This window comes from Malus sylvestris, chromosome 4 (genome assembly GCF_916048215.2).
Source record: "Malus sylvestris chromosome 4, drMalSylv7.2, whole genome shotgun sequence".
Taxonomy (NCBI): domain Eukaryota; kingdom Viridiplantae; phylum Streptophyta; class Magnoliopsida; order Rosales; family Rosaceae; genus Malus; species Malus sylvestris.
The window spans coordinates 28,203,903-28,216,173 of NC_062263.1; the positions used below are offsets into that span (position 1 = coordinate 28,203,903).

A 12,271-nucleotide genomic window follows, 5' to 3' on the forward strand; every position below is an offset into this window, starting at 1 on the left:
ATGTGAGTCCCAAAGAAGTACACAAGACAGTTAAGCTTTCGGTTGGATCAAGTAATGAGGAAGAATGAATTTATGAGTTTAGGATTTGGAAGGGTACATGTGGTTTACTTCTAGTGTGATCGAAAAAAAAAAGTATAGTCAATTTGCAAACCGCGTGGTTCATAGGCTCACTTGGAGAGCGTTGTTTAGTGTTGGGGTGGACATGTTTACAATTAAGCATGAGGTGGAAGTTTAGCGTTGTTTTGTGTTAGTAGTTTTCATGTGAAAGAAAAAGAGAGCTAGAGACTGAGAGAAGGAAAAAGTAAGAGTCTGATGTTTGCTGGTTGAGGTAAGGAGTTAAGATTAGCTAGGAAAGTTACATAGTCCAATTCTAGTAGTGCCAAAAATGAAAACTATACGAAATATTCGATTGTTAAACTGCGTACATGGCTCATACATAAGCTCACTTGGAAAGCATTGTTTAGAGTTGGTGTGGACATTTTTTTGGGATAAATAAACAAGTCTATAAGAAACAAAAATAAGCTAAGAAGGCATAAACAAAACACCCTAAGTTCAAGAAAACCATAACAATCACCTAGTGGTAGACTTGGCCACCAAAAAGCAAGGCCTCAACCTAATCCAAAAGAGGACAACACAAAGAGGAGCAAAAAGCAAACATAAAAAAAAAAAAAAAAACTCAAATGGACCCTAAAACAAACAGAGCCCAGCCTCAAGCAAACCAGCAAAAGCAAAAACACAACCCACGGCATAACATGATTAATAACCAAATCCTGAAGTCTAGAATGATTAATAACCAGCCTCAGCTGATTTCTAACATAATTAATGACAAGTTCAAATATTTCAGGGGATAATCAAAACACTAGCAGAGAAGGATGTTGATCCTTTTCCAGTCGTACACATGACAAATAACCAAAACATGCTAGTGCAGACAGCAAATAAGATCCACATTAAATTTCAAATTATCATGAGTGGAAACATCCGCATTAAAGTTTTAGCTCACACTTGTTCCTTTCTTTTTCATCCTTCACGATTCCCCTCTGAACCGTAGCTTTTTTTCTCCAGCTTCCTAGTTACATATAAATTTTGAATGATAATTGTTAGATCTGCCGTGCTTTTCAAATTAACAACTTCAAATTACTCAAAAATAAATAAAAGAATAAACTAACGTATCAAGAATCTTCGAATATGAGTGAGTTCATACATTATTTCTTTATGGTGTTTCCTCGAATCATAGTTATGGTGTTTGGTGGAATCATAGTCCGGTACGCTTGAGAGCCTGATGACAACCCAGAAGGGCAAAAAGACTAAGGATGCTGCAGTGCTAAAGCGCGCTGCAGTTACAAACCCCTCAAAGCATTTGGAGATGTGACTGTACATTTTTCAGGTGGTTTGGTGGTTGTCGGCAGTATAAAGAGAGGGGTTTGGTATTTCTCGAACCCTAATGACTGCGTTTCTTCTATATATGATTTTACAAAAAAAGGTATGTCTTCCATGAGCCGGACCATTTAATGGTCCGGGGTGTCTTGCCATTGGATCAACATCTGACGGTTCTATTATTAAGGTGACCAAGCATCAATCATTGGGGGTGCGATTAACTTTCTGAAGGAGCTACAATGGTGGAGAGCCATGCAAGCCTCAAAGTAAGATCCAAAAGGTATGAAGATCATGAAAGCTTCAATGCAATGTGTTCTTGAGAACTTTACACAGAATGTATATGAAGAGAGAGAGAGAGAGAGAGAGAGAGAGAGAGAGAGAGAGAGAGAGAGAGAGAGAGAGAGAGAGAGTAAGAGAGATATTTTTTATTTCTTGATTGTCAAGTTATGGTTACAATTGTTGTTATATAATCTTCCTTTTTTACTTAGCTGCTAATCTTCCATCTCCTTATCCCAACTATATTCTAACAACTTATAACAGCTCATCCCTTTAATCTATTGACAAGTGTCACTTGACTTGACCCTTGATCTTCTCTTCACTTGGATAGCTTTTCTTCACTTGTGTCTTCACTTGGATCCTTATATCCCCCCTCAATCGAATGCTGAAGAGAACACAGTGCTGGTGAAACAAAGGAGTTGACAATCCTTTTGTAAGTATATCAGCTGATTGGTTCGCAGAGGAGACATGTTGAATCTGAAGATCTCTTCGAATGACCCGTTCCTGTACAAAATGATAATCGATCTCTATGTGTTTTGACCTGGAATGAAACACTGGATTAGTGGAAAGTGCAATCGCTGAGATGTTATCACAATAGATAAATGGAGGATTTGAAAGAGAAACATGTAAATCACAAAACAACTGTCGAATCCAAGCCAACTCTGCAGCTGTAATGGCTAAGGTGCGATACTCAGCCTCTGTGGAAGACCTGGAAACTGTGTGCTGCTTCTTGGATGACCAAGAAATCGGATTTGAACAAAGAAATATAACAAATCCTGAAGTAGACCAGCGATCATTGGGATCCCCAGCCCAATCTGCATAATTATAGGACTGTAAATGGAGTGTCCTGGCGTGAACTGAATACCAAAGCTTGATGAACCTTTGAGATATCGTATGATTCATTTAACCGCAATAACATGAGACTCCATAGGGTTGTGCATAAACTGACAAGCTTGATTCATTGAGAAAGCGATATCGGGTCTAGTAAATGTGAGATATTGAAGGGCACCAACTATGCTTCTGTATTGCTCAGGATTATGGTATGGTTTGCCATCATCCTTAAGTAATCGATGATACGGTAAACAAGGTGTAACACAAGGTTTACAATCTTGCAAGTCAACCTTCGCAACTAACTCATTGATATACTTTGTTTGAGAAACAAATAACCCTCATGAGGTATAACTAATCTGTAACTCCAAGAAATAATTCAGTTGGCCCAAGTCCTTCATATCAAATTCCTCTGTGAGACCCTTAATCACAGTTGAAATAAGTTCAGAGCTACTACCAGTAAGTATCACATCATCAACATAGAGTAACAAGACTACAGTACCTTTGGATGAATGTTGAACAAACAATGAGGGATCAGCTTGAGAAGCTTTGAATCCTAAGCCAGGTAAAAAGCTTGTAGACCTGTCATTTCAGGCTCTAGGAGCTTGTTTAAGCCCGTATAAAGATTTTTGTAACTTACACACATAATGATGAGGATGATATGCACTTTGAAACCCTGGAGGTTGTTCCATATACACCTCCTCTTGAAGAATGCCATGTAAAAAGGCATTTTTTACATCCATTTGTCTAAAAGGCTAATTGAACTGTGCAGCTAAAGCAAGAATCAGTCGTATAGTAGTAGGCTTCACCACAGGGCTAAAGGTTTCACCGTTGTCAATCCCTTCTTCCTGACTGTATCATTTCGCAACAAGCCGTGCCTTATATCGAGCAATACACCCATTTGCATCCCTTTTAATCCGATATACCCATTTACAACCAACTAGGTTCTTATCAGGTGGCAAAGGAACCAAGGACCAAGTCTTATGAGTATGCAAAGCACTAATTTCTTCTTTCATAGCTGCTTGTCATTCTAAAACATGAAAAGCTGCCTTGAAGGATTTTGGTTCTATGATGGAGTCATGAGAAGAGCTTAAAGAGGCAGAGAGAGCCTTCCTCTTGAAGATACCATTTTTAGATCGTGTTTGCATAGGGTGAACATTCATAGGCACATGTAACACAACTTGCAGATTTTCATGTTGAAAATCAGGATCCACATGAATGAGATGATGTGTAAGAGAGGCAGGGTTATTATTGAATGGCTGTGGAGATGAAGAAATAGCATCAGAAGTACTAGATGCAAGTTTATCCAAGGACTCTAAGGCTCTGGATGCAGTCAAGGATTCTGAAGCACTAGATGAATGCAAGTTCAAGGAATATGTGGTTGTAGATGAGAATGAAGGAGTATGAGATGCAGGGAACACAACTTGATTTCGTAATGATATAGATGCTGGTGAAATGTTGTGAGAATGCATATTTAAATTTGTAAGTGATGACACTGGGGAAGAAGATAAGGATGATGCATGAAGATATGGAAAACAAGTTTCATCAAATAGAACATGCCTAGAGATGTATGTTCTTTGAGTAACCATGTCTAGACAAATGAACCCTTTATAGTGATTTGCATATCCCACAAAGACACAGGTTTTTGTTTTTGGTTGCAGTTTGGAATGATTGTATGGTTTAAGTAAGGGAAAACAGGCACACCCAAAAACTTTTAAATGACTAATATCTGAAGTTTTATGAAATAACAATTGATACGAAGATTTCATTTGTAACACAACTAAGGGCATTTTGTTAATCAGGTATGTTGTTGTAGCACATGCATGAAACCAGAACTTAGATGGTAAATGTGCAGTTTGAAGTAAGGTAATGACAGTTTCTACAACATGCCTATGTTTTCTTTCGGCCAAACCGTTTTGTTCTGGGGTGTAGGGACAAGATCTTTGATGTAACATGCCTTGATGTGATAAAAAATGTTGAAATTTTGTGCTAACATACTCACCCCCACTATCACTTTGTAAAACTTTTGGTTTTGCAGAGAATTGAGTACATAAATAAGCATAAAATTGCACGAATGTTGTAAAAACCTCTGATTTATTATTTAAAGGGAAAATCCATATGTATATGGTACATTCATCTATGAAGGTTACATAATACCTAAATCCTTCATGAGATAACAAGGGGGCAGGTCCCTATACATCACTGTGTAAAACCTTTAGAGATTGTATAGATTTAGCAACAGGGAAATTGAATTGTAGCTTTGTAAATTTTCCTTCTAAGTAAGGTGTACAAATGGAGTGACATGGATCAAGTGATGTAGGGATCTTATTCTGATGTAGAATTACAGAGGTAATGACATTTGATGGATGCCCTAGTCTCTTATGCCATAAATGTGTGTTGACAGGTTTAGCTAGACAGGATGTATGCTTGTGAGGTAATGCAGATGACAACTTTTCTGGGATGTTGAAAGGAATGGGATAATAGCCCTCTTTACACAGCCCCTTGAGTATTATTGTTCCTGTGGATTTGTCCTGAACCCAAAAACAAGTATCATCACAAATAAATCGACACCTATTATCCTTGCACAACTAATAAATGGATAATAAGTGTTGTGAAATTTGTGGAACATGGAGAACATTCTTCAATGCAAGTGTGGTATTGGAAACAGGGAACCGTGATGTGCCAATATGAGAAATAGTCAAACCTGTACCGCTTGATGTGCCCTGATATGGAGTAGCAAGTTCCAGATTGGCTAACTCAGAGGTCATATGAGTAGTGGCTCCAGTATCTGCAAGCCAGAACTGTTGCTCAGGTGCAAAAGGTTGAGGATGAGCATGCATGGCAATGAGATTTGGTGGATGAGGTTTGCCTTGGTATGCAAAATTGCCTCGATGATAGCACTGCAGAGCTGAATGACCAAATTTCCAGCAAATTTGACATTGAGTTAGGACACTAGAGTTTGATGTGTGTCTTTGAAAACAGTCAGCATCAACATGCCCCTTCTTGTTACAAATTTGACAGATAGGAACCTCAGAAGGATACTCTGCACAGGTAGATTGATAAGGTCTTGAGGCACCAAGAATTCCAGGACTACCATTTGGGGAAGGAGTGTAAGATTGAAGACTATAGTTAAAAACTCTGCCACGCCCCTTGCCACGAAAATTATTCCCTTTGTAACCCTCATAGTGATGAGAACCCTGATAGGAATTGGTAAATCCTGGAGCATTTTCCATGCCACTATGATTGGAAAACTGTTGGCTAGAGACTGCAGAAGTAGAACCAACTTCATGAGAATGTGATGACTCTTGATCAAGAACTAATGATTTCCCTTTGTTTGACTGTGTACCAGCAACCATTGCAGTCTTAAATGACAAAGAGGATGAGGAGTCAAAGTACTGACCAATGGTAGCTTCTTCTGCAATCAGTTGTGACCTGAAATCTTTAAGAGAAATACCATTTTCTCTGCCCCTTATGACACACCGGAAAGTGTTGAACTTTGTAGGAAGTCCTTTCAGCGCCAGAATTATGATATCATCATCATCAAACATGACTCCTGCAGCTGCAAGATGATCCCGGGCATCTTTGATCTTTTGCAGATAACTAGAGACAGATTCAGATCCTTTCTTGATATTTTGAAGCTCAGTTTTCATCTGAAAAATCATGGCTTTTGTCACTGTAGAAAAACGTTCATTAAGATTTACCCACATCTCATGAGAACTCTGACTTCCAATTACACAGGACATTACCGTAGTAGATAACGTTGCAATCATCAGTTGCATAAGGGCACGATCGTGCATTTTCCAAATCAAGTACTCATCTTTCTCAACTCCTTCGATGTCAGAATCATCATCAAATCTTGAAGGACACTTTCTTGATCCATCAACAAACCCCATAATACCGTGACTCTCAAAGAGTAGTTTGATTTGAAAACTCCATGTGAGATAATTGGAATCATCAATCTTCACTGTAACCGAAGTGGAGACCGTGGAAACAAGACTTGTGATAGGGGATTGAACAATCTTCAATTGATCAGCAGTCACCATTGTTGAAATTTTCTCAGACGCTTTTTATCAAACACGTAGAGGGCAGACAAAGAAAAGCAGATTCTTGAGGGTCATGGAGATAAGAGAAATCCCAAATTTGCAGAAACACACAGTAGCTTTACAAATTAAAGGATTAGAAAAAGAAATGAATGCTTTTAATTGAGGGTGCAGAAGCGCCAGATCTCGTTCTCGACGATGATACCATATGAAGATTATGAAAGCAATGCAATGTGTTCTTGAGAACTTTACACAGACTGTATACGAAGAGAGAGAGAGAGAGAGAGAGAGTAAGAGATATATTTTTGATTTCTTGATTGTCAAGTTATGGTTACAATTGTTGTTATATAATCTTCCTTTTTTACTTAGTTGCTAATCTTCCATCTCCTTATCCCAACTATATTCTAACAACTTATAACCGCTCATCCCTTTAATCTATTGACGAGTGTCACTTGACTTGACCTTGATCTTCTCTTCACTTGGATAGCTTTTCTTCACTTGTGTCTTCACTTGGATCCTTATAAAAGGCTCCCAAAGCAACTCTTGAAATTGTTTTAGGGTTGCATGATATGGACCTCACCGTTCTCCATCTCAATGTTGTCACTGCTGATGATACTGTCCTCCATTCTCTCAGTCCCAAGGTAATTGGAAAATCAATTCGAAAATTAATTTTGTGCAGAAAATTAGAAGATTAAATTAAGGATGTATATATATATATTATGAATTTTTTAAAATTAAGCAGGTTGAAGATGAGCGCACGCTGGCTTCAGTGATGAAATTGTACCAGCTGTCCATGAGATGCTAGCCAGGATTCAAGAAGAAGCAATGCTGTTTTGGACTGATCATCAAAACCTCGCTTTTAAATAATCAATTGCCTTTTTTCTAGATTTAATTATACCCTAAATATCATGTCATAGACTCATGTCCGGGTGTTTCTTCTCTGGTCAAAATATTCTAACTAGTAATTTAATTGGCAACCTCATTACTTACAGCCATTGAGAGACGCATTCGGTTGATCGGATGGTTAAGAATGATTGTATACTCTGGTATTTCTATTAATTAGCTTCTCATATATTGTATCATCAAGTATCGAACATGTGATAGATTTTAGAAGAATACGAAAAGAGTTATTTAAAAGTATTAGAAAGAACATGCAGCTCATTCTTTTATATTTCATAAGGAGTACCTATAAGTTTGTACCACCTATTGAATAAGTAGTGCAAGCATCAAGAGAAGGCGCACCCTCACTACAAAAAGAAAAAAGGATGGCTTTCTCGACAAAATTGTTTGTCGATAAAGCTCAAATTTTGCCGGAAGCGCTGCCATCAGTGCCATGCATGAGCAACTTTAGAAGAGCTCAGTATATGTTCTCTATAGCATGTCAAAGTTTAAGTAATGCAATGAATATAAAGTTTTCTGCAATACATTAATTCATTTCAGAAAAAAGGATACATGCTCTCTTTTTTAACACAGACAAGTATCTATTAAACTAGCTAGCTAGTGACACTACTAAAATTATGTCTTAATTGTAAAAGATAATCCCTCTTTCAAAGAATTATTTTGTTAATAAAAAATGAAGAAAAGAGTCATATTCAAAAATGACTCCAATCGAGCTATTTGTTCATATTTATGTCTTGGGTTAGCTTATGTGTTATACTCCGATTATGACTATGAAGGTATATACTCCGATTCTAGTAGTAGTGTCAGAAAATAAAAAGTATACAAAATAGTCAACTGGCAAACCGCGTGCATGGCCCATAAGCTCATTTGGTAAGCATTGTTTAGAGTCGGTCTGGACATTTTTTGGGCTGAATAAACAAGTATATAAGAAAAAAAAATAAGGGAAGAAGGCATAAACAAAACACTATAAAAAAATAGGGAATTTTAATAAAAAAACCTCTCTGTATTGTTCATTTTAAAGAAAAATCACATTTTAACGTTAAAAAATCAATCATAGTACTATTCACTTTACCCTTTATTTTGTCCTTATCGTTAAAACTCAAAGTTTTCAAATCATTTTCATTAGTTCTCCTTAAAAAAATAAGAGAAGAAGGCATAAACAAAACACCCTAAAAACCATAACAAGCACCTATAGTAGTAGGCTTGGCCACCAAAGAGCAAGGCCTCAACTTAATCCAAAAGACACAAAGAGGAGCAACAAGCAAACATCAAAACTCATACGGAACCTAAAACAAACAGAACCCATCCTGAACAATTAAACTCGAGCAAAACAGGACACCATTAGCACAAATCGTAACCCTAAAACCCAGCCTCAAGCAAACGAGCGAAAGCAAAAACACAACCCACTGCATATGTAATGATAGGGATTTTACCACACGTGTAAAAGGGTTAAAAACACCTATAATACTTGCAAGAATGACAAAGTTATTGTAGTTTAATGATTCTAGCAATGTCGTTTCTCGACAAGAATTATTAAATAACTCATAACAAACCAAATTCTAATTAATTATAAAGATTTTGGATGATTGATTTATGACCTATTTTAATAATAAAAAAAATTTAATTAAAGAGAGTAGTCAAATCTGCAATATTAAAAATGAGGAAAAGGAACTAGTTTTGTAGAAACCAAATTAAGAAAGCACTAGGGATCCGTCGTCACCGTAACAATCATATATAGTTGTTTCAATTACTTATGACTTATACATGCATATTTCGAAAGTTAGGTTTTCCTAATATATGCCTACTTGGACCCCCAAAATAGAGCGTATATCAAACATGCAATATGTCTGTGGTATTCAGATTAAATCTATATATGCATGACTCATTAAGTTTTGTGAAACATTTTGAAAAATCATGCAACCCTTAAGACGTGGTATTCATACTAAGTAAACAGAATAACACACCACAAAATATTACATATTTCTCCACTCTCTCTTTCCGCACCCCTCTCTCTCTTTGTCAGATAAATTGGCCACAACAGTTTTATCATCTTAAAACTCCGTCAGTAACTAATTTACCATCTAATTTAATAAAATATATCATTTGGCCAAAAAAAAAGGGTGTGATATCCACACACCCCTTTTTACTTCTTACACACTCTTTTAATTTTCAGCCGTCGGATCGGATGAATTAAAGAAGATCAAAGGACAAAAATCAACAAATGTGTGTAAGAAGTAAAAAGAAGTGTGTGGAAAGTACTAAAAAAAAAAAAAAGTTTATAATAAGCTGATTTATAAGGGGATAAATATCTCATACCCGTGGACACGTGGCCCAATCAGACACAGAGTCCGGGAACCAAAAGAAATTCCTACAACCCGTTGACTTGACCCGGTTCCCATCCCTACACCCACACAAGCGCTCTCTCTCCCTCTTTTGTGTTCAAAGCCGAGAGCCGAAACCCTCAGCCTCCCTCTTCCTCTTCCTCTCTCTCTCTCTCTCTCTCTCTCTCTCTCTCTCTCTGCGTTTGAGATCTAAAACCCTAGCCTCTCTCTTCCTGGTATGTAAATTCCACCGCTTTCCATACTTATTGTTAGTTCCAATTTTTTTATTCTTGCTTTCAATTACAAATTTGGGGGCAGATTCGTTTGATTTAATTTCTCTGAGTTTAATTTTGCCAATTTTTGTGTGGTTAATTTGTTTAATTTTAGATCTCAAGTATTTGATTAAATATGTTATTTGGATAATTGATTAGGGTTTACTGTATAAAGCCTGTAGTTTTCAAAAGAAAGGCCAAGAAGTATTGGGTATTTCAAGTTATATACTTGCGTTTGTGTGCTGGCATGGAGTTGTAGGATACATGTCCCAATATCTTAATTGGGTTTTTGATTTATTTCAGTATGTGTCTATCTGTATGAGTTACATCTTGAATCTGATTAGTTTATGGGATATGAAGGGGCTTCTCTCAGTTAGCAGATTGAGTATGGGGTGTGGCGAATTCAGGCTCGAAAGCTCGTACTTTGTTGTATTGTGTGTCGGGGGTCAGGGATTTTATTAGTATTCTTTGGATTATGCAATATTGGGGAAATTCATGTTAGTTTGTTGATAGATTGTTGAACAGTTTATATTGATTCCATTTGCTTCGCTTCCATGATTGATGCCCTTTTTTGCGAATTTCAGTTTAGAAGATGTCAGAAGAGCTGGAGTATCGATGCTTCATCGGTGGCCTTGCATGGTCAACATCTGATAGAAGTCTAAGAGAAGCATTTGAAAAGTTTGGAAAGCTCGTTGAAGCTAAGGTAATTTTTTATTATATTTTTCCTTTAATGTTTGGAACTGTGGATACAGTTTAGATAGGATATATTTGATTTCAATCTAGCATTTGCTTGTAACTGTCTTCTTTCCGTTGATTATTGCATCGGGTTTTGATATCCTATAAATATGGAAAATATGATTTCGATTTGTTTTGATTGAAAAGTTAGATAGTAATTATTCATTCTTTATCCAATATCATATTGTTTGACATTCATTATACTCTTCAATGGAACTTCTGTGGTGACAATTATTTTCTCATATAGGTGGTTGTTGATAAATTTTCTGGACGCTCTCGTGGATTTGGGTTTGTGACTTTTGATGATAAAAAAGCAATGGAAGAGGCCATTGAGGAAATGAATGGATTGGATTTAGATGGACGAACTATCACTGTTGATAAAGCTCAGCCTCACCAAGGTGGTGGAGGTAGAGATTTTGATGGTGACCGTGGTGGTGACCGCGGTCGTGATCGTGACCGTGGTCGCGACTTTGGAGGTGGACGTGGACGTGGAGGTGGAGGTGGAGGAGACTGCTTCAAGTGTGGCAAGCCAGGGCATTTTGCCAGGGAGTGTCCAAGTGAAGGTTCAAGAGGAGGGGGTGGCAGGTATGGTGATAGGGATGATAAGTATGGTGGCGGTGGTGGTGGTAGCGGTCGTTATGGACCTGATCGAAATGGAGACCGTTCATCTAGTGGGCGCAGCAGGGATTCTGGTAGTCGTGGAGGTTCTGGAAGTGATCGGTACAGTCGTGACCGCTCTGGCCCATATGAACGTCGGAGTACAGGTGGCTTCCGTTCTGGATAGAACAATTGCTTCCTATAGTGGTATGTAAAACACACTTGTTCAATGATTTTTATGCTTTTCACAGTTAGTATTGTAATGAAGGTAATTTTGTTGATGTGCTATTTGCAGCTTGGGAACCTGAGGAGCTGCTCAGGTGACTCTCTCTCTCTGCACTGCTTTGAAGTTTCCCCTCGCTGGATGTGTCCTCTGATGATTTCTGGGTGGATTAATTTAGTTGGACCAGTATTTTGAAGTGCGAATCTTGCATAGATATTCACCTGTTTTTTGTTGCTAAATGCTCGACCGAATGTTTGATCCGATGGAATTTTATGCTTGCTTGCAAATGATATTTCAATTTGGCCTTATACTCTATGAATCCATTGGGACTGGTGGTAGTCTGTGACTTTGATTCATCGGTGACTGCAAATGCTATGATTGCTGTCTGTCCCTGTTGACTGTTTTGCTTGGGGCACTTGAAATATTGGAAGGCCATTTGGTTCCTCTTGACTGTTTTGCATTGGCAATTGCGATCTGGGAAGGTCATTCGATGTTGGGTATGTCGGAGGATAGATTGTGAGGGGTCCGCTATTGGGAGTTTGCCTCTTGTTTCTTGGAAGTAGAAGTGGTCCTATAAGTAGAACGTCCTTTTGGCTGCCCTGTTTTCGGTATCTTTGCTAGTAAAATGGGAGTGAACCGGGTAATATTTTCTCTTGTAAGTTACTTTGACGCATGATATATTCTCGTTTGCCATTCCTGCTATAA

At 37.7% G+C, this 12,271-nt stretch overlaps 1 protein-coding gene and 1 long non-coding RNA gene across 2 annotated transcripts; one reads left to right on the forward strand and one right to left on the reverse strand.

The window, feature by feature from the left end:
- Positions 1 to 756: 756 nt before the first annotated feature.
- On the reverse strand, positions 757 to 1,556 carry LOC126619068 (uncharacterized). Its single transcript, XR_007621940.1, has 2 exons — positions 1,202 to 1,556; positions 757 to 1,066 (listed from the first exon to the last, which is right to left on the reverse strand). It is a non-coding gene; the product is annotated as an uncharacterized LOC126619068 (long non-coding RNA).
- An 8,249-nt stretch (positions 1,557 to 9,805) lies between these two features.
- LOC126619069 (glycine-rich RNA-binding protein RZ1A-like) lies at positions 9,806 to 11,874 on the forward strand. The gene is made up of 4 exons (XM_050287333.1): positions 9,806 to 9,975; positions 10,596 to 10,714; positions 10,994 to 11,550; positions 11,639 to 11,874. Exons 2-3 carry the CDS (start codon positions 10,604 to 10,606, stop codon positions 11,528 to 11,530), a joined length of 648 nt encoding a protein of 215 aa, XP_050143290.1. The 5' UTR covers positions 9,806 to 9,975; positions 10,596 to 10,603; the 3' UTR covers positions 11,531 to 11,550; positions 11,639 to 11,874.
- Positions 11,875 to 12,271: the final 397 nt, after the last annotated feature.